This window comes from Sorex araneus, chromosome X (genome assembly GCF_027595985.1).
Source record: "Sorex araneus isolate mSorAra2 chromosome X, mSorAra2.pri, whole genome shotgun sequence".
Lineage (NCBI taxonomy): Eukaryota > Metazoa > Chordata > Mammalia > Eulipotyphla > Soricidae > Sorex > Sorex araneus.
In genome coordinates, this window is record NC_073313.1 from 358,918,608 (window position 1) to 358,941,592 (window position 22,985).

At 42.1% G+C, this 22,985-nt stretch overlaps 1 protein-coding gene across 6 annotated transcripts in view; it reads right to left on the bottom strand.

The window, feature by feature from the left end:
- ITSN2 (intersectin 2) overlaps positions 1-22,985 on the bottom strand; it is a 129,580-nt gene that overhangs the window by 23,578 nt on the left and 83,017 nt on the right. For all 6 annotated transcript variants that reach the window (XM_055119740.1, XM_055119745.1, XM_055119741.1 and 3 more), the window contains 11 exons: positions 20,963-21,099; positions 19,724-19,821; positions 17,930-18,105; positions 17,510-17,654; positions 16,114-16,319; positions 12,930-12,994; positions 9,639-9,805; positions 7,747-7,792; positions 7,539-7,660; positions 4,541-4,637; positions 3,841-4,032 (listed from right to left, as the gene is read on the bottom strand). In XM_055119740.1, the coding sequence (XP_054975715.1) occupies positions 3,841-4,032; positions 4,541-4,637; positions 7,539-7,660; positions 7,747-7,792; positions 9,639-9,805; positions 12,930-12,994; positions 16,114-16,319; positions 17,510-17,654; positions 17,930-18,105; positions 19,724-19,821; positions 20,963-21,099 (1,451 nt within the window). The remainder of the gene's footprint in view (positions 1-3,840; positions 4,033-4,540; positions 4,638-7,538; positions 7,661-7,746; positions 7,793-9,638; positions 9,806-12,929; positions 12,995-16,113; positions 16,320-17,509; positions 17,655-17,929; positions 18,106-19,723; positions 19,822-20,962; positions 21,100-22,985) is intronic.

Sequence of the window (22,985 nt, forward strand, 5' to 3'; positions counted from 1 at the left end):
CAAAAAGTGATCTAAAAGATAGCTAGATTCTACTGACTCATACAAAGAATTTAAGCAGACAACTCATTTCTAAAAACATGGGTAGTTACAATGTCAATTTCAAGTCAATTCCTAATTTTTAGTGTTAGGTATTTCTTTCTTTCTTTTTTTTTTTTTAATATTTTATCTTATATTTGGTTTTTGGTCCACCCCTGGTGACGCCCAGGGAGGGGACCAGATGGGGTGGCAGGGATTGAGTGAGCATGGGTTGGCCATACGCAGGGTTCTGTCCTGGGCTAAGCATTTTATCATTAACCATAATCTTTTGTTATAAATGTAAACACATGTGAGTAAATTCCATAGCTATCAATATAATTACCCCATTCTTTATTGTCTTTAAAAAATGCAATTATGACTCTTCAATTTCTGATAATCATCTCTACTTGCTCTTTGAGGAGACCACAGCAATTCTGTTTGTTTGGGCCACACTTGGCGGTGCCGGTTGGGGAGCTGCTCTAGGCATTATTTTTAGAGGAGCACAAACATCCTCCGAAAAATCAAATTGAAATGGTCCCCACAGCTGCTGAACTGCTTTTATTTCAGGGTGCTTGATGGACCTTTGGCCAACAATAAAGTACTCGGTTTTTAGACATAACAAAACTGAAAAAAGTGAATCATACTCATTAGCCAAACATGGTAGTAGATAAGTTACTGATAATCATTTCAGAACAAAGTTTTAAAACTACTCCTATTTTACTGCCTTGGCGCCACATCTGGCAGTGCTCAGAGGTCACTTCTGGCTCTGCACTCAGTGATCACCCCTTGTAGGATCCAGGGACCATATGGGATGCTGGGGATCAAACCCAGGTCAGCCACACGCAAGGCAAGCATCCTGCCTACTGTGCTATTGCTCTGGCCCCTCAACTGCTATTTTAAAACCACCTCCTGAACATCCAGCCTCCCCAGTTCTCAATAGGTGAAAAGTATCACGGAAATAATTAGTGCCTCCCCCAATACCCTCTTCTCTTCAGTCCCAATACATGCCTTTCTGGTGCACTAATCTTACTTAGCCTTTAGTCCCAAATCCTCTCTGTGAAGACTTTTCTAAACATGGATTTAGCATATGTTGCATGATCTAAATCAGGATGGGAAACATTGGCCCACGGGCCCTCTGCCTGTTATTTAAAGCCTGTAGGTGATGTTCCAAGTATCACAATGGCCCCTTGGAGAAAAGACTCCCCCTCCCTGATCTAAAGGTTACAGCTAGTTAGAATAGCTGCTTTTCATGTCTGTATTCCTAAAATAGTTATGCCGATGGAGACACTCAGAGGATACTTACAACAAACGAGTGAATATCCAAAGAGTGAAGAATATCAATATAAAACTCAAAAATACCTTAATAAAATCGAAGGCACATGGAGAACTTTTTCCCTTTAGAATTTACCCTGGTCAGCAGTGACTGATGAATGACTTTTCCTTTTCTTATTTCTGTGTTCCAATGTTGCTATTTCCTTTTTCATTCAGGAGAGCTTGAAATTAGCTATCCTTCTAGACTTGTTCTATCCAGCTCCATTCCCACTAGTGACAACTATCTATGTCCATATTCTCACAGTTAAAATAAAAATTGAGTATCTTGATAACATTAGCCATATTTTTGGGGGGAGAGGGATACATCCAGTGATACTCAGGCGTTATTTCTGGCTTTACACTGAGGAATTACTCCTGGTGGTGGTTAGGAGACCAGATGGGATGCCAGGGATGGAACCTGGGTTAGTCACATGCAAGGCAAAGCTGCACTGCCTGCTGGACTGCCTGCTGGACTATTGCTCCAGCCTAAATACTAGTCATACTTCAAGTGTTTAAGGCTACATGTACTTAGTGGCCAGTGGACTGAGCAGCGTGGGTTGTGGCTATTTCCCTTTCTATAGGAGTCTATTCAGGTTTTGCGTATTAGACTTGTTGCCTATCTCTGGGCTGGTTCTTCCCACACTAAAAGATGAGGCATTTTTAGCAAAAAGCAATTTCCAAGGCAAATGTGTCCCAGGGCTATGACAATTCAATTTCCTGTGTTTTTTTTCCCTTGGGGGGAGGGGTTGTTCCCAGTAGTGCTGGACGCCCCAAGATGACACCCAGTGGTGTTAGTGAGATCGTGTGATGCTAAGGCCTGTGCATGCAGGCACATATGCTGGTCCTCTGAGCTACCTCCCTGGTCCCTGGCAATCTATGTTCTTCAGCATTCATGTACAAACATGTTGTGACAACCAGACCTAGGGCTTTCACCTATATGTTGCTGAAGAATAACATGTTTTCAATTAACTTTCTGGAAAGATAATTTTTCTAGGAGGTTGTTACTATCTTGAATGAAATAAATTTCTCTAGCAAAATAAGTTAAAAATTATCCCCAGGGAACCTGAAAGGACTGTCCTGGAGCAGGTAGAAAGAGGGAAGGGAACGCTTGGGGCGGCCTTCCGGCTGTCCTTCCTTTAGAATAGCTTTTATAAGACCTTTACACATTTTGTTTGCTTGTTATTGCTTTTTGGCCATATCCGGCTGCATTCAGGGATTACTCCTGACTCTGTGCTCACGGGTATCACTCCTGGAGGTGTCCTAGAAGAGCATGTGCCAGGGACTGAATCAGGGTCGGCTGTATGTCACCAAGCATCTTACTGTTATCTCTCCAACCCTAAAGTTTTTACGAGATGTAATTGGGGGAGGAGGGGAGGGAAAGTGTTCTACCACTGGAAAAAAATAAAACAACCAAAAATTTTGGGAAAATCACAACTTTGCATTATAGAAATGGCAAGAGTTTTCATCCAATAAAGATATAGCTAGCCAAGAAACCCTCTTGGTTTGCTAGCCCAGGACTGAAACCCTACAGGGCTGAAATGTCTCTTCCTCTCCCAGGCCCCACAGGGAATCACCTCAAACTGCCAAACCAGAGGTGGCCTGTAAACACAGTCATTCATTTTTCGTAACCCAAATTGTTACCATCTTTCTACAGCCTTCCCCAAACCCTGAAATACTGTTAACAATGTTCAAACCACAGAACTGATTTCCTCTTACTCCCAAATTGAGAAATCTAGTTACTGTCACTAAAGGATAGAAGCTCCGAGGAACTGTCTTTATAAGTTCTAAAGTAAAATTAAGCCATATTAGTATTTCAAAATTATGGTATTAAATTCTTAAAACTGGCACTGAATCATAAGTGTACCGTAGCTTGGACTGGTTAGCCATTACTATGGTCTTGGTAATTAATGCTAATTTTAAAAGTATGATAAAATACAAATCATGATGCATTTTGTGGAAAAATAAATAAAAAATCAAAAGTTGGAGGGTGACAGTCACTTTTACAAGTGTGAACAGTATTTCCAAGTACTGCTTGTACAATTTATCATTAATGCTACGTTACTGTCAAATAAAACTGAGGTCTCTACAGGAGGTAGTTTTATGTAACTCCAATTTCATGCTTTGAGATCTCGACCCTTGTGCTTGAAACAGCGACACATTTTGATTCAGTATCTCTTCTGGTGTAAGGTTTCTATCTATGAAAAATCACCTCTGGAGATTTTGATCAATGAACACTATTTTGTCAGGGAGGGGAAGCCACACCCACCAATGCTCAGGGGACCATATGGCATGCCCGGGATCAAACCTGGGCTGGCTGTGTGCAAGGCAAACTGAAGCTAGGATAAAAGTATAAAAGTCAAGCAGTGTAACGCCAGGCCTGGAGAAAAGTGGTCCTGTTCTTTCTCCTTAGCACTAATCCCATCTGCCGCGTGTAAGAGCTGACCCAGAAGGATAAGCAATGGCGGTGGTGGAGACAAGTGTTGGCACAAGAGGTAAATAGTCGGAACTACTCACACTGCTGACTTGGGTCTGAGTCTGTTGTCATCTTAACATAGTTTGAAGGAAAGAGGCCCGTCACCCCATTGATTTCTCCTTGCCACCAATCAGGGTCATCTTTGTTCAAGACATTGAGAAGTTGTCCCTTGGAGAAGTTCAGCTCATCCTCATTATTTGCTGTGTAGTCGTACATAGCGATCACCTGACATACTGCCGGAGAAAGATAAAAGAATTCACGTGATTTACTACTACCAGGACCAAATGCTTAAATTCCATAGGGATCCAGAGGCACCCTGCCGAGCCCTACTGCCAGCCCAGAACTGCTTCTAAGAGAGTCTGATGGTGTGAAGGGATTGCACTCTGACAACTGTCAAGCATCACTGAACAACACTTATGGATATTCTCAGTGCTCTCAGGCAGAGAAAGTTATGCGTATTTGGGGACAGGGCAGGGGCCAAGCAGTGCTCAGGGGGTCTGGAGCCCAGTCGGCCCTACCGAATGTTACAGTCTGAGGATGTCTCTGTTGCCGAGGTTCTGAGGTGCCAGGGACCACGAGGGCCACAGCTGCAGGACTTGGAGGGTCCTGAGGCTCGAGGGATCAAACTGGGGTAGGCCCAACCCCAAGTATATGCCTAGGATTGTCCATCTGGTCAGCTAACCTAAGACACTGCTGAGTTTTACTAAAAACTCTAAAGCACAAGATAACCCACTTCCATACCAGGATGAAAGGCTGGTGTCGTTCTTTCATTAGTTGGACCCAAAAGCTTCACGTGGCTGGCAGGAAACCATCCTTTCTGCCGCTTTTTCCCTCTGGCCTGTAAAGTTAACAAAAGGCACATGAAAGATGAGATTAAAAGCAATTATTGAGACACAAAACATTAGAAAACTCCTGGCTGTGTAGTAAAGAATTTAAATACAGGAAGGTGTTCAAAAAGAACACATTTCCTCTTATAAAACAAGTAAGTCTGGGGTCAGAAAGATAGTACAGGGGATAAAGCATTTGTCCTGCATTTGGCTGACCCCTATTTGATACCCAGCACCTCATATGATCCCCTAAACGTTGATCACAGAGTCAGGAGCAGCCCCTGGTGCTGCTAGATATGGCCCCTAAGGCCCCAAATAAATATGTCCTGGGGATGTAATTTCCAGCACAGAGCCCATAGAGCTCGAAGAGCCCGGCAAGCTACCGAGAGTACCCCGCCCGCATGGCAAGCTACCCGTGGTGTATTCGATATGCCAAGAACAGCAACAACAATGGACCTCATTTGCCTGACACCGAAAGAGGATAGAAATAATACAGTAAGTAAAAGTTGCTGAGATCTTAAATGTTCTCATCACAAGAAAAGTTTTAGGTCAGACTTGGCAGTGCCCAGGGGTCGTTCCAGTGCTCAGGGTACTGTCTGATACTGGGGGTTGAACCAGGGTCTCCGACAAGCGAAGCATGCACTCAGACTGAAGAGCTGTCTTTCCAGCCCCAAGAAAGCAAATTCTAATTACGTGTGGTGATAGATGTTAGTAGATTTATTCTGGTGATTGTTTTACAACATATGCACTCATCAAATTCTTACTGTATATACCTCCAAGTAATTTATTATATTCTTGGCCACACTCCTCGGCATTCTGTGCTCAGGGACTACTCCTGGTGGGCTCAGGAAATCACAGGGTTGTGGGGGACTGAACCCAGTTTGGCCACATGTAAGGAAGATGCCTTAAACCCTACAATATCCCTCTACCCTCCCCCACCTTGGTTGCATTGTTTTAGTAGCACAGTCACTACTCCTGGCAGTGCCCAGGGCTTTCTCCTGGCTCTGTGCTCAGGTATCACTCCTGGCACTCATATGTGCAAGCCAAGTACCCTACCCGCTTTAGTGCTGCTCTTAGTAATTTATGTCACTTATTTGCCATTAAGACGAGAACAAGGGGGGAGCAATAGCACAGCGGGTAGGGCGTTTGCCTTGCACGCGGCCAACCTGGGTTCGATTCCAGGAGTAACCCCTGTGCATCGCCAGGTGTGACCCAAAAAGAAAAAAAAAAAGACAAGAACAAAAAAGAATCAAAGCTTGCTAAAGAGAGCTCTGGCTCTTGCCTCTGGCCGTGGGGAGACCATCTCGCAATCCTGACTCTAGAGTGTTTTCCTGGGACCGTGACCAATTAGTCTGTAACACTGTGACTTATACTGGGAGCTGAACTTTGGGTCATGCACAATCCACTCATCCTCAGGAGGAACTGGAGGCAGAATTCATGACATGGGCACTCAACCACAAGAGCCCCAATAAAAACTCTGAATGCCGGGCCCGGAGAGATAGTCCAATGGGTAGGGCACTTGCCTTGCATGCGGCTGATCCCAGCATCCCATATAGTTCCCCAGGCACTGCAGGAGTGATTCCTGGGCGCAGAGCAGTGCTGGGTACGGCCCTCAAACAAACAAAGCAAATCAAAAACCCTCTATGCACCAAGGCTTCAGTGAGCCTCCTTGGCTGGCAACGCTCCTCCTGTACTGTTTGACACTGATGACAGCGCCAGGACTCCACAGGACAGGGCTGAGTACTCTGAGCTGGGAACTCTCCTGACTGCCCCATACATGTGTTCCTGGGCTCATTTTCACTTATATTTTGTTGTCTTTTTTTTTTTTTGGGGTCACACCTGGCGATGCACAGGGGTTACTCCTGGATCTGCACTCAGGAGTTACTCCTGGCGGTGCTCAGAGGACCATATGGGATGCTGGGATTCGAACCCGGGTCGGCCGTGTGCAAGGCAAACACCCTACCCGCTGTGCTATCGCTCCAGCCCCGGGCCCTTTTTTTTTGTTTTGGCTACACTATGTGGTGCTCAGGATCTATTTCTGGTTTGGTGTTTTTTTTGGGGGGGAACTGGGCGGGGAGTGGGTGTGACTCCCACTGGTACTTGGGGAATCATGCAGTGTGTGAAGAGTCAAGCCCAGGGTCTCAGGCATGCCAGGCATGTTCTCTACCACTGAGTGACACTGCAGTGCAAGTGATTTTAAATGATTTATTTATTAAATAAATGTATGTTACCTTTATAACAGACTGGAGTGAAAGCACAGTGGGTAGGGCGTTTGCCTTGCACGCAGCCGACCCCGGTTCAATTCTTCCGTCCCTCTCGGAGCGCCCGGCAAGCTACTGAGAGTATCCCGCCTGCCTGGGCAAACCTGGCAAGCTACCTGTGACGTATTCAATATGCCAAAAACAGTAACAACAAGTCTCACAATGGAGACTTGAGCAAATCCATGACAATGGGACAACAGTACTACAGTGCTACTTTTATATCACTGTATCACTGTCATCCCGTTGTTCATAGATTTGCTTGAGCAGGCACCAGTAACATATCCATTCATCCCAGCCCTGAGATTTTGGCAGTCTCTCCTTACTTGTCCTTCCCAACAGTGCCATATTGGAGGCTCTTTCAGAGTCAGGGGAATGAGACTTATTATTGTTACTGTTTTTGGCATATCAAGTACACCATGGGGAGCTTGCCAGGCTCTGCTGTGATACATAAAGTATAGGGGGAAAATTTATATATGTAGGCTTTACCTATTTCATATAAACTCCATAATATATTAACATAAAAATGCTTTAAAAGTTTTATTAATGACAGGTAAGACGTGATTATTACCATAATGAGATCCAAGTATAAAATAAAATTTAATGCAATATAAAAAAGGGGGGTGGAGATAGATAAATTTTCAAACTCATTACCTGCAACTCCCCTTGCCACCAACCACTTGAATTTTTCTTCAGAATTAATATCAATTGCCCTGGTGCCAGACTCAATTGTTCAGAACCAGAAGCCACATATGCTGACGTTACTTGAGCAATCTCTGCAAAGGGGGAAAATACCCGAAATTATGAATTCAACACTGCAGTAGACAATAAAGTGAGTTTTCAGCTTCATTATTATACATACCAGGTTTTTTGCTCGATGTTCCAGATTTGCTAGCACTCCCAAAACTCTGTAAAGAAAATACATTGATCAATCATTTCTCAAGAGTCCAGATGTGAAAACACGAAGGTCATTAGCAATTAGAAATCTGTAATTCCCAGGATTCTGGTCTCTTTAAATGAATATCAGAATTACCATTTATTTTATATTAGCCAAATAAGTTGAGCCACCAGTGCTTCGGGGAGATCTGGTCTGCTACACATCAAGTAGTTGCTGAGAGTCATGGACTTAACAGGAATTAAGTTCCTTTTTTTCTCCCTGTCTTGCAGTTCTGTCACTGAGCCACATACTCAGACCTCAAGTTCTTTTTTGGGACCTTTTCTGAATATTAAACATGATTATCTCATCAAATATACCCTATTTATTAGAGGAATTAGTACCAGAGCCCACCACATACAATACATGTGTTCAGTATGTGTCAAGGTGTATGTGAGCTGTGTTCCTGTTGCAGTGGAAGCAATGTTTTTATTAAAAGAGGTGTTTTTTTTTTTTTGACATGTTTCTTTTGAATCTGACCTAATCAAAAAAACCTACACATCAGAAGCAGGTAAAATCTGTTTGATTTACAAGATATACTGAGTCAACCGGGTTTCTTCCTTTTAGGAAAACAAACAAGAAACTGGAGAAAGTTAAAATTTAATTTTCTTTTTTTGGGGGCAGGTGTACTCAGGGGCTGTCACTCCTGTGGGTGCTCAGGGGACCACGCACTGTTGGGGACTGAACCCAGGGCTCCAGCTTTCCGCGCTCTCTCCAGCACTACACATTTCATCTTCTTGCCTCTCCCTTTCCTTCCCGTTGTAGTCACACCATCCTTCAGGGGTGACTATGGGTCACCCCAGCTGAGTGGCAAAGCCAGGCATTTGTTTTACCACGTGATCCTTGGCCCTGGCTTGAGCTGTTTTTTGAGCGGACACACAGTGAAAGCGCTGATGCAGCTGATGCTAGTCAAGGGTTCACATATTACCAATATTTACTGTGGGGGGGGCCGGGAGATAGGATAGCAGGTAGGGGATTTGCCTTGCATGCAGCCGACCCAGGCTTAATCCTCAGGATCCTCTCAGATGATTTTCCATCAGGAGTGACCCCTGAGTGCAGAGTCAGGAGTAAGCCCTGAGCATAGCTGTCTGTGGACCCCAGACAAAGACAAAAACACCCCCAACAATTCCTGAACTCTATCCTAGGAGAGGTAGGGTGGAAAGATGCAGGAATTCAAACTGTAGGCTGGGTCATGAGAATGTCCCAGCCTCAGAGAGGAAACATGCACACTCCTTTACAGTGGGTCCTTGGGAGCATCCCCGAATCGGAACTGTCACCTAACCTCTGCTATCATGTGACCCAGTCCAAACAATGGCTCTCAGTTTTTAGAATTTTATAAAGTCCTGTTTCATTTCTCTCTCTGAAGAGGATTCCTAAAACCCTTACTTTATTGGGAACTTAAATACTTAGGGCAGTCTGACCAAAACAATATTCAAGAATCTGCTTCATGTGGGAATCAGGCTGGCATGTATCTAAGAGGTAAAAGATGCCCTGGTTCAATCCCTTATACCATGTGTCCCCACAGTACAGCTGGGTGTGGCTCCACAACAACAGTAAGAAATAGGAAGAACAAAAAAACCCAAATCTGAATGCTGATCAAAAATGGAGAGGGCTGGAGTGATAGGACAGTGGGTAGGATGCTTGCTTTGCATGTGGCAGACTCAGGTTCAATCCTCGACCCTCCACATGGTCCCCCTGAGCCTGCCAAGAGTGATCCTGGAGCACAGAGCCAGGAGTAAGCTCTAAGCATCACTGAATATGGCCCAAACACAAAACAAATGAAAAAAATGGAATGATTCTGTGTCTAGCAAAACAACTACCTCTTGATCTTTTGGCTTGACATAATTTGATGGGAAAATCCCAGTTCTAGCTCCAATACTTCCTGTCCACCATTCTCCATCTTTCTGGGTGACCAATATCTCTTCACCTTCAGTAAACGTCAAATCTCCAGGCTCTACACTTGAATATGGATAAAGTGCAATATACTCTGTAAAGAAAAAATCAAAGAATTGACTTTAGTTTTAAGATTATGCAAGGAAAAAGAAACACATCAATCCTTAAATCCATTATAAAAAACTGTGTGATTTAAGGAAACCCAATATAAGAAGTCTGAAGTTAGAAATAAGAAACGAGGCATTTAATAATTTCTTAGCGGGGCTGGAGAGACAGTACATACAGCAGGCATGGTGCTTGATTTGCATGCAGCTGACCCACGGTTGATCCCTGGCATTCTATATAGTCCTCTGAGCACTGCCAGGAGTGACCCCTGAATGCAGTACCTGGAGTAAGCCTTGAGTATCTCTGGGTGTGGCCCAAAAACCAATAAATAAATAAATAAATAAATAATTTTTTTTAAAGAAAAACATTTTTAATGTAAGTCTTTATGTGTTTTCTAACTATATCATCATCATTATCATCATGTCACAGAATTAACCCAAAACTACAAATAGAGGCTCAGAGAGACATGATATTTGGCATGCAGGGGACTCAGGTTCATTCCTCAGTCACACGTACAGTCCCCCGAGTCCGTCAGGAGAAACCCTGAAGCACTAAGCTATGAGCAGCCTCTGAGCACTGTCAGGTGTGGCCCAAAACTCAAATTAAAAAACCAGTCCCCACCCCCAAAACACTCAACAAAATCCAAAAAGCTATTAGTGTCATGACAGAGAAACAAGATATGAAAATTTTAATCTAACTTTCTTACATCAAATATATTTTAGTCTAAGTTCTTGATATACTCACTACTGAGTTGCCCTCAGGCCGACAAACCAGGTTTCCAGTGCTCCGCACAGGATAATTTAAATATATATTTGTTAACGAAAGAGTGGGTATAAGGAAAGTATTTAAAATTTTTTTATTGGCTGTATTTTTTATTCCTGTTATTACTATCACTTAGAAGAAACAGTAAATACCCAGTTTTAGAAGTGCCTCCTCCTTCCCTTTATATTTTGGGTTTTCAGGCCATACCTAGCAGTGCTCAGAGTTTATTCCTGGTTCTGTGCTCAGGGTTAACTCTTTTTTATTTTTCTTTTTGGGTCACACCTGGTGATGCACAGGGATTACTTCTGGCTCTGCACTCAGGAATTACCCCTGTCGGTGCTCGGGGGACCATATGGGATGCTGGGAATCGAACCTGGGTTGGCTGAATGCAAGGCAAACGCCCTACCTGCTGTGCTATTGCTCCAGCCTCCTCAGGGTTAACTCTTGGTGGGGCTCAGGGGACTATATGAAGTCATGGGGATGAAACCCTGGTCTCTCTGCACTATTGGTTCTGGCTCTCTTTTTCATTCTTTTCTAGTGGGGTGGTTTTTTTTTTTTTTCCAAATATCCGCTAACAAGAAACTTGATTTCTTCATTTTTCATCACTAATTTCTTCTCATAAAATGGAGAAGACAAGATTTGCACAGTGAACCTCTTTTCTATTCATGTCTGCAGCATTACTCAATGTGGCTGATTTCATAAAGCCAAAGACCAGGCCTGCAGGGCTGTGACACACTGCACCAGGAGGGGCCTGTCCCCCTCGCAGGCTTCCTAATGTCCCTCCTCCTTCCACGTGCTTCAGCTCATGGCTAATCCCTCATCCATGTCCACAGAAACTCTCTTCCTTGGGTACATGCAAGCTCAAGCTCACTTAAGATAATTTCACAATGCCATCTTTGCGGATTCATAGTTCTGACTCAATATTGAGCATCTGATCACTTGTTATGGCCCTTGACAACTGCATGTCTCTCCTTCCCATTCTGGTGGGCTCTCAGCAGGCTCACTGTACTACTTTTTGCATATTTCAGGTAGAATCACTAACATACTAGATTTTAAGTAAACTGCTCAATACTTACTATTAAACTTATTATTATTATTTTGGGGGGGCACACCCAGTGGTGCTCAGGGTTTACTCCTGACATTGCCTGGGGTGCTGGGAATCGAACCTGGGTTGGCCATCTGCAAGGCAAATACACAACCTGCTGTACCTTCACACTGGCCCATCATTAAACTGATTTTTAAAAATGACTTTAAAAAGTACTAATTTTTTGTCATTAAAAATGTATTAATACTCAACTAATTTGTTTTTTTTTTTTTGCTTTTTGGGTCACACCCGGCAATGCACAGGGGTCATTCCTGGTTCATGCACTCAGGAATTACCCCTGGCGGTGCTCAGGGGACCATATGGGATGCTGGGATTCGAACCCGGGTCGGCCGCGTGCAAGGCAAACGCCCTCCCCGCTGTGCTATCACTCCAGCCCAATACTCAACTAATTTGAATATTAAATTGGAAACACAGAATTTACCTTTAAGCCTAAGTGATTATTAAAAATAATGTCTAAAATCAGTGTAGATGATCTTGCATTTTTCAGCAGGCTACCATACTCAAAATAATTGACGGAGGGCAGGGAGGAGGCTCCAAGGGTGGAGTGTATGCTCCACACGCAGAAGACCCAGCTACCCCTGGCCCCACTAGAAATGTAATGTCCCCAAGCATGCAGATGGGAATAGTCCCTGAACCCCCCCCCAATTAATAATAACATATAAATCTAATACAGAGGGTTATGGAAAATTTCTTTGTAATGTTCATGATAAAGTATATCTAGATTTCAAATCCTACTTGATCATTTATATGGAACACTAGAATTACAATGAAATTTGTGAACATAAGTGTATGGAAATTCCTTATCTCATACATTTATAATCTACATATGAAAATAGGAAAACAGAAATCTTTATGCTGGGGCTGGAACGACAGCAAATGGGCAGGGTGCTTGCCTTCTACATAGCTGACCCGAATTTGATCTCCTGAGTCTTGTCAGGAGTAATTCCTGAGTGCAGATCGAGGAACTGAGCATCTTGGGGCTCAAAAAACCAAAAAACCAAACCTTTATGTTATCTAATTACAACACTTTTCATTTCTCATCTGTCTAGTGAGGCAGTCTCTGCTGAATTTTCAGTGTCAGTCTTCTAAACAGGGTAAGGATTTTTAGCCAGTTTCCCCTCTACCCTCCATATTCACATGAAATAAAGAGGGGCAGGGTTTCCTAACCTCACTTAAACCCACTGAAGGAAGTTGAATAACAACTATGGGAAGTCAAATTTTAATTTACAAACTGGCAAAAGCTTACCTTCTCCAACTGTATAGGCTGTGGAGGTAGGTTTCTTGTTTACAGCTGCATACAAAGCTTCTGGTCTGCAAATAAAAACAAACAGATTTCTGTCTTGTTTTGTTACCATACCATGTGGTACTCAGGGGACTATCCAGAATGCTGTGGATTGAACCTGGATTGTATGTGTGCAAGGCAAGTGCCCTAACCCTTGTACTATCTCTCCAGCCCTCCCCCTAGCATATTTTTTAAAATGAAGTAAGAAATTAAAAGCAAAAATTAAGGTGATTTCATAAATACAGCCAGTGTGATTTTACCTTTTCAGGAATTTAAAAAAACAAATCAAACTACTGTCAGTATAGAGGCTAGAATTATTCTCATACACAAAGTTCTACTGGATTGTGAACTTCCTTGTTACAAACTTACATTTTTCAATATACTACAGTAATTTCAACATGGTTCATAAAACCATTTTCAAATGCCTTTCTAAAGAAGCTAAAAACACAATAAGCACACTGGTACACAGGCAGTTGCTTGGTAAAGTACATGGGGTTTGGCTTGGCAGAGGAAAAAAATAAGGGCGATATATTTTTTTATTACTTGTTTAAAACTCTCTCTCTCTCTCTCTCTCTCTCTCTGTGTTTTAGTATAGGTATAGTTTCAAACTTCTAGTATGCCCATCTTAGGAAACTCTCAAGGCAACTGGAAGCCTGCTTCGCTGGAAAACTAGCTGAGGCTGCCCCAGGATTCCAGGCACCGATGGTCCTTACTACGCTCCAGACCACATTGATTGGAGGCCAGTCAGTGTGGAGTTCTGCATCACTGGGAGCTTTCAAGAGACACATCTTCTTCATTAGGAAACATCAGTAGGGTTGAGAGATAGTACAGCAGTAGCATTTGCCTTGTACGTGACCAACCTGGGTTCCATCCTGTCACTCCAGAGGGTCCCTGGAACCTATCATGAGTAATCCCTGAGCACAGAGCCAGGAGGAAGTCCTGAGCATTTGCTGGGTATAGCCCAAACAAAACAAAAAGGACCAGTAATAAAAGGAAAGTTGTAACTGTTCTTGAAGCACCGAGCCAGAGACATGTCAGGTAAGAATCACTGTTGACAGTGTTATTACTCCACACTTCTAAGTCCACAGTTATAAGTTCTCCAGGCTGGAAAGATAGTACAATAGGATGGCACAAAGGGTAGGGCACTTGCTGTGCAGGCAGCTTACTCGGGTTACATCCCTGACACCATACATGGCTCCCCAAGCCACCAGGAGTGACTCCTGAGCACAAAGACAGAAGTAAGCCTTAAGCACTGCTAGGTGTAGGGCCCCTGCTTAAAACTTTTTTGTCATTCAAAAAAGTAAACTTGTGCATTTGAACTAAAAGTGATTTATTTACTCACACCAGCTCACAGTGCTGTGCTTGGAGGTCACTCCCAGCAGCGAGCAGGGTCTGTTCCATGGAACAGTGGTGCTGTGAGTGGAACTCAGGCCTCCTAAATGCAAAGCATGCTCAGAGCCCACCCAGCTCTCTCGCTGTGGCCCTAAACTAAAATTTTTCTGTAGAATCTCAGCATTAAACAATTTTTTGTTTTAAATTTTTATTAATGAATCACCGTGAGGTACAGTTACAAACTTATGAACTTTCATGTTTGCATTTCGTTTACATCCCTCCACCAATGCCCATTCTCCTCCACCAATGTTCCCAGTATCCCTCCCATGAACAAATTTTTAAAAAGATTTTTCTTTTTATTTAATGAATTAGAAACTGAAGACCACAGTAGGAGCAATTGTACAGCTTGTACAGTGCTTGCCTAGCACACTGCCAACATGGGTTTGAACCTTGGCACCCATATGGTCTCCAGAGTTCGCTAGGAGTGATCCTTGAGTGCAGAGCCAGGAGTAAGCTCTGAGCACCACCAGATGTGGCCCCCAAACAGATAAAAACTGAAGATCAAGTAAGTTATTCCTAGTTGGCAAAAGAGAGCCACAGCTCAAGTTTTTTATTCTCTCAAGATCAGTTCTTTTTTTTTAAAAAATATTTGTTTTATTGAGGTACGGTGATTTACAAAGTTATTCTTCTTAGCACCTAACTTTACAATCACCCATGATCAAATTCCATGTGTACAATTCTCCTGCCACAGACCCCATACCAGTACCAGAAACCACTCCTGCCTGGGTGCTGGGGCCATACGGGGTGCCAGGGACTGAACCTGGATTGGCCTCATTGCAAGGCAAACACTGCAACCGCTGTCTTTTAACTCTGGCTCCAGATCAGTTCCTTTTCACTAAAAGAGAACTGCTTTTCTATTTACATCAACTTCTATATCAGATGCAAGAGTCATTACTCATAAGTAAACACAAATTACTTTGTATTAAAGATGTTTGATGACCTGACTCTACTACAGACTGGGAAATAAAATGCTAGAGAACTTATGTGGTGTGCTTTTTTTGCTAAAGTGAATGTTCATTCATTTGATTGCTTCTTATTAGTTCCTCTTCTCATTTACTGAGCTAACTGGGTAGCTACTATGCATGAAGATTATATTAAACATGACTAAACTGAAAACAAACATCAACAAACAAAGGATGTGACCACCCCCAGCAAAAGAATTAACAACAACAATAAAAATTATAAAAACATTAAATAAAACAGGACAGGAATCCTGTCCTCAGAAACTTATAATCAAAATGGGGAGATGGGTAAATATTGAGTAACAATAGTGTGGTATAAGCAAGAACAAAGGTGATGTTCCAGGGACTTTGGAGGCCCAGTGATAGAAATGTCTCATTCTGATAAAGGGGAAGCAAAAAAGAGGCCTCAGTCAAGATTTCATCAAATATTGACAATTTTCAGTAAATGAGGGAGAAAAGGCTCCAATGGAAAAGATCAGTAGCTTCTCCAGTTAACCTGATGTTTAGAAATAAAGCACTGCGGGTCAGAGCAATAGTACAGTGGGTAGGGTTGCTTGCTGGGCATGCTCTCAGCCCAGGTTCAATCCTTAGCACCCTTTATGGTCCCCAAAGCCCATCAGGAGTGAGCCCTGAACACTGCCGACATGAAAACATCAATGGATCTAAAATTTTAAGAATTTTGAAAACTTTAGGAATCTCGAATAACTAAGATTGTAAGACTTTCAAAACAGATGGTTGATTCCTTAGTGAAAGCACCAACATCCCACCTCATGTAAACAAACAAAAATACTTACTCTTTTTGCTTGCCTTCATTCCCAGGGATGATTTTGACATAAGATTTTGGAAACCATCCTCTTCCTCCATGCACCTCGCCAAACCACCAATTTTCTTGCTGCTCCAAGACAGTAATGATATCATGCTTTGAGAAGTTCAAGTGGTTGTCTTTTTTTGCAGTCCAGGAACAAAGGGCCTGTGCTTTTAGGTTTTCTACAACCTGTCCCTGTTGATATAAAACCACATATCTAAGAAAAGATAATGGTGACCATGATTTCCACTTCCTAGCATATGTTTCAATGGTAGATCAATTTGACGTTTTGGTGACTTATTATCAACTGGAGGGAATGTGATCATACCCCAACCAGCTTATAAGTATATATGACAGGGCCGGGGAGATGATAGAGGAGATAAAATGCTTTCCTTGCATGCAGCCATCCAGGTTCAGTTCCCATTTATCATACAGTCCCCCAAGCACCATTGGGAGCAACTTCCAAGCACTGCTAGGCATGACCTAACCCCCTAGTCCTCAAATAAACAATAACCAACTATATATGACAGACAGCCGTCTGACCAGTTTTCTATACAGTTAAAGACTGAACCTACTATTCAAAGAAATATCTTAGCAGCAAGTACCAGGCATGAAGTTTATTTAAATGCATTCTGCCTTATGTCTGGTGTTATCAAATTTTCTTACTATACATCTGGTTTTATACAGACATATGTGGAAAAGTATTTTAACAGCTTTTTCAGATCTTAGATAAAGTGCTAAACATCCACTATCTGACAGTAGTTCTCTTAAATGAAAATAATTTTTTTCTTTTGATTTTGGGTCACATCCAGTTATGCTCAGGACTAACTTCCGGCTTTGTGTTCAGGGACCACTCCTGACAGGGCTTGAGGACCACATGCAGTGCCAAAGATTGAACCTGGTCTAGAGCATGCAAGGCAAACACCTTATCTGCTGCACTATCCCTCTAGATAAAATAAAAATAATTTTTAAAAGAAGCTAGTTTAGCTCACAGAAGAAGAACCACAGAAGTTCTTTTCTTCTTTCATACGTTGTTATGCAATGAAAATGCTTTGCCATTTTGTCATGCAAAACATTAAAAACATTACTCAGATTTTTTTCTTTTTGGATCACACCCGTCGATGCACAGGGGTTACTCCTGGGTCATGCACTCAGGAATAACTTCTGGTGGTGCTCGGAGGACCATATGGAATGCTGGGAATTGAACCCGGGTCAGCCGTGTGTAGGGCAAACGCCCTACCCACTGTGCTATGGCTCCAGCCCCCATCAATACTCAGATTTTTAAGAAAAAGAAAAATGATACAGTTGCAAAAATATCTTCATTCTCTTTCATAGGAATCAGGAGCAGAGTCAGAAGGCCCAGCACTTATACACTGAAGATATACCTGTCCATGAATAGGCGACACAGACCCGGGGGACACAGTGCGAGTGAATGCTGATTTCTTCTGCCATGAAGCATTAACAGCTAGCTTTGAAAATGACACATTCTGATAATCAGTCACTGGTGCTGGTTGATTTGAAGAAAGTGATCTGGAAATATAATGCTTGGAGGTAAGTATACTTTCTTAGGAATACTATCAACTTGTCAAACTACACTATACACATTGTGTTGAAACACAAGTTGTGACAAAAAGAATTATGAATGATCCTGCTATGTTTTCATTGCTAACTAAATTTCAGTATTTATATACAAATTGTAGACTCTTAGAGGTTATTCTCTGATTAAGCAGGGTGACAGAAACATACAACTGGGTGTTTAAACATTTGAAGAGCTCTATAAATTTCATTACTAGCTAAACACGTACTCAGAGGGAGTTGAGGTAGCAGGTAAAGATACTGTAGGAGGAAGTAAGGCCTTCTTAGGAGACATAGCTTTTTCAGTTAATGGCATTTTTTCGACATAGTTGCATGGAAACCAGCCAAAATTTCCTTGAAAGCTTCCATAAAGCCAACCAGGTTCTCCAACTGTTTTTTCATCAACCTGTGGAAACAAAAAGGAGGATTAACTGTACTCAGAAGGCCACACGCTGACCATGAAAAGAGATGCAGATTACTGTACTGTAGCTTCATTTTCAGAGTTATGTCTGAGGAATTTTCTACAAAGGACCACATTATTTCTCTCCAGGAAAACATTGGATCGTGCTTTCTGGCATAATAAGTTAGTTTAAAGTGTTCTGTCCAAATTATTAAACATACAGCTGCTATACCTGAGCACTACTGTGTATGACCCCAAATCAAAAACCCAAACAAAATACAGCTGTCTCGGACCCGGGAGCCTAACAGGGGATCCCTAGCAACACTTAACTCTGAGCCCTAGCACTGCCCTGGAGGAAGTTAGAGAGATTCCCTATGCAGTCCAGGACCGCAAGGCAAGTGTCTTAACCCCTATACTATCTTTCCAGCCTCCAACTAACCTCTGACAAAAAAATTTCATTTCAGGGAGTTAACAGCCAGTGGCTTACTCATGGCTCTGTGCTTAGGGAACCATATGCAGTGCTGGAGATCAAACCAGCATATATATACATGGGTCTAGTCTCTGTTCCATCAATTGATTTTCTTACTTGGACACTGAAATTTTCTAATCAACCTTAAATATAGGTAATATGAAACCTCCAGCTTTCTTTCTCAAAATTATTTTGGTTTTGGAATCAGCTTGTCAATTCCTACAAGAGCCGGGTGGGATTCTGACTGAAATTGTCTCAATGCTGTGGAACAATTTGAGGAAAACTATTTTCATATCCATAATAAGTCTCCTAGTTCATGAACAGAGAACTGAATATATCTTTTATTTGAATCTTCAAAGTGTTTTCAGCAATATTTCAAAATTTTGTTTTCTTTTTTTTTTTTTTTTTTTTTGGTTTTTGGGTCACACCTGGCGATGCACAGGGGTTACTCCTGGCTCTGCACTCAGGAATTACTCCTGGCGGTGCTCAGGGGACCATATGGGATGCTGGGATTTGAACCCGGGTTGGCCGCGTGCAAGGCAAACGCCCTACCCGCTATGCTATCACTCCAGCCCCTCAAAATTTTCAATAAATATGTATTGGCATGCATCTTTTGTTTTATCTCTAAGCATTGTGTGTGTGTGTGTGTGTGTGTGTGTGTGTGTGTGTGTGTGTGTGTGTTTCTTTCTTTTGCTTTTGCTTTTTTGGGTCAGACCCAGTGGTGCTGGTGGGCTATTTCTGGCTCTGTGCTTGGGGCTTGGGTCTTCCCAGCAGTGCTCAGGTAAGATCGGACAGAACCAGCAACTGAACCAGGATTTGCCACATGCTTGGCCTGTTGAGCAATCTCTCAGGTTCTAAAATATTTCTTTCGGGGCTAGAGTGATAGCACAGCGGGCAGAGTGTTTGCCTTGCAAGCAGGCAAACTGGGTTTGATTCCCAGCATCCCATATGGTCCCCCGAGCACTGCCAGGAGTGATTCCTGAGTGCAGAACCAGGAGTAACCCCTGAATATCGCCAGCTGTGACCCAAAAAGCAAAAATAAATGAATAAAATATTTCTTTCAAGTGGCAAATCACTGTAAAAGCATTATTATTATAGAAGGTAACATATAACATTGTACTTTATTCTTAAGAAAAAAAAAAAGACGTTTCCTACCTGTATTATATCCCCAGAATTAAAACTCATCTCATCATGATTCCTTGCTTCAAAGCGGTATAATGCTCTGTAATTCACCAAAGTACTGGCTGGCACACCTGAAGAGAAAGTAATTGTCATTATTTGCTAGTTCTATGTCTACATATTGCTGGTATAATTTGATAAAAGATTTGTTAAATATAAAAGTAGATTGAGTATAGGCCAGTATGAAGAGGCCCATTATGACATCAGTATTTTGTATAGCCACAGAACCGATACAAAAGCAAAGGAAGACGTGCCTCTTAAGTGACATGGTAGGCACTGGCCTGAGCAGGGTTTGCCACGGACACGGGTAAGAGGCGGCCTGCAGCTCGCGTTGCTCATGGCAAATAGAAGAGAGCAAGAGGCTTAATTTGATCTACAGGAATCAGAACAAAACAGGGACGAGAAGCACAGAAAGGGAGACCATAGTTGAGAAGGGCTGTGGACAGGGCCAGCGGGAACAGTTCTAAAAGGAAAACAGAGAAGTGTTCCCAAGTACAACTGATGGCAGAAGTATTTTACTTTGCTCATTTGTAGAGATAGCTGATATAAAATTTTAGCTTATGAAACTTCAACATTATATATCATTAATAAAGATTCAAAAGGTTATGTATCCAATATTTTAAAAAATGAACTCTGAGGTGTAAGAAAACAAAGTATATCTTCTGAAAAAATTTTAATGTGCAAAGACAAACTTTTAAAATAAACTAAACAGCTTAATTACACCAACTGAAGAAAACATCCTGTGCCAGGATCTGCTTAGGGAGAGAATGAAGTCAGTGATAACTATCTGCTTTTTCCATGATTTTTAAGATTTCTACAGAATCTTAGTCTGCTTTATGAAGCTTACTCACTTCTCATTCAATTTAGGAAAAACCTTTTGTTTCTGACCCTAACTTAGCATCTATTTTAATTTTCTTTTAATTTTTTCACCTTCCATCAGAAAGTTAATTTTTTTTCCTTTACTTCTGCTGTTGCAGAAAAATCAACTATAATGGGGCTGGAGTGATAGCATAAGGCATGTATGGCATTTGCCTTGTACGCGGTAGAACTGGATTCAATCCCCAGCATCCCATATGGTCCCCTGAGCACCGCCAGGAGTAATTCCAGAGTACAGAGCCAGAAATTTAGCCTGAGCATCGCTGGGTGTAACCCAAGATCTCAGCATCTGCCCCCTCTCCTTCAAATCAACTATATTATTTTTGTCCTTATTCTTACATTGTTTTTCCTCAGTTTTCCGCTCCTCCTCTTGAACTTTTTCTTGTGCTCTCTCTTCCTGGAGTCGCTTTTGTTTCTCTTCTTCCTCCTTTCTAAGATTTTCTCTCCATAGGTTTTCTTTTCCTTGCTTTGCTATCCTTTACGTAAAAGAAAAAGTTTGTGTAATACATATTTTCATATAAAATAAAAAAGGTTTTGTTCCTTCTACTATATTTCTTCTACAAGTGGAAATACAGTATCTATTCCTTAAATATCTTCATATAATTTAATATGTGTGCGTATATATACATATATATTATATATGCATACATGTGTATAAAATGTAGCAGGGAGATATCAGAAGGAGGATATAGAGAAACTGGGGATTATGGGTGAACGGAAAGCCAACTAACTGATTAATCAAGAGAAAAGTGCCACCCCAGAGCGGCTTCTTACAGAAATGCATCTAGACTGTGAGCTGTACTATGACTATGTGCTGCCCAGGGAGGGATTTTCCCTCTTCACCCTGTTTTTATGCTCGGAAAATGGCGGGGGTGGCATCATCCACCTGGCGAGAGCCACCCCCTAAGACTTCCGCCCAGAGGTAGGAACTCTGCAATGTTGTGGCTCATAGGCGATCATGGGAAGAGGGTGGTACCGACACGCCCTCGGCCCAGATAAGATCCGGAGCTGCTGCTCAGGAAACAGACCCTCTGCTCCTAAAGACTGTGATCCAAGAGATCTTCTAACCCATTTTGGCACCCAGAGCGGCTTCTTACAGAAATGCATCTAGACTGTGAACTAAACTAAAACATCAGAAATCCAAAACCGCGTGGCCGCTATTGCTCATATAATCTTCATTCTCAGCAATGAAAAGAAATTATTAAATGATGCCTTTTCAGCAGGCCTGATTGTTGGAGGAAAATTCCAAATAATAATAGTGAGTTCTCTATTGAAATATTGAAAGTATTCAAAGTATAGAGAATAAAATGAAGATTAGCTACTTAGGTGGGGGCTGGGTGGGAGGGGGGTATATTGGGGTTCTTGGCGGTGGAACATGTGCACTGGTGAAGGGATGGGATTTCAATCATTATATGACTGAGACTTATACCTGAAAGCTTTGTATTTTTTTTCACAGTGATTCAATATAATAAAATAAAATTTTTTAAAAAAGAGAGAAAAGTGCCAGATAATAGACCGGGGAGCATAACTGACAAGTTTCCAGGCCCCTTCAGTCCTTCCTACCCGCCAACTTGCCAAACTCAAGGCAAAAAATGATTGAAATGAAACCATTCAGAAAAAAAAGAAGAACAAATAGACACCCCCAACAAATAAAAATCCAATGGATATTAAATACAATGAAACAATTAAAAAAAATTAAAAGCCAGGGAAATAGCTCCAAGGCTGGTGTGCGGGAGGTCCACGTGAGCCCTTGGCATAGCACGGTGGCCCGGGGCACTGATCTCAGAAAAGCCCGAGTTCTGCCATGTGCAGTCCAACAACTAATCCGAAAACAAAGCATCCCAAACCAAACAAAATTTAGAAACAAAAATCATATGTAAATTTCCTTTCCTTCTCCTAAGATTCTTCGCAAGAACTCCCTTCCCTTTTTAATCCCACAATTCCAGCTAATAAACTCTGTTTAGGGGATTAAATTTATTTCAGAAATAGGAAATGCTTCTGGACAAGAGTGTTTTCATATTACTACTCCCAAGCCTTTTCTAGCCATTAAGAGAGCATTTTCCTCTACCCATCTTCACTTCAATACATGTTTCCATGACACATGCTGGAGGCACAGCTTGCTCCTGAGCTGGTCTAGATAACCTGTGGCCAGGTGAGTTACTTTAGGGTCAGAATTTCAGTGTGGCTGTGTGCACGGTTCTTCCTTGCACACAGGTTTCAGGATCTTATTTCGAGTATCACCACTGACAAGCGTACCTTCTCCAAGCCTCACCTACGCTGTCACAGGCAGGGGAGATTGTGCCTGGTTCATCCTTGTGTGTATCCCAGGTGAAACCTTGGGTTTATTTCCATGTTTTTATTC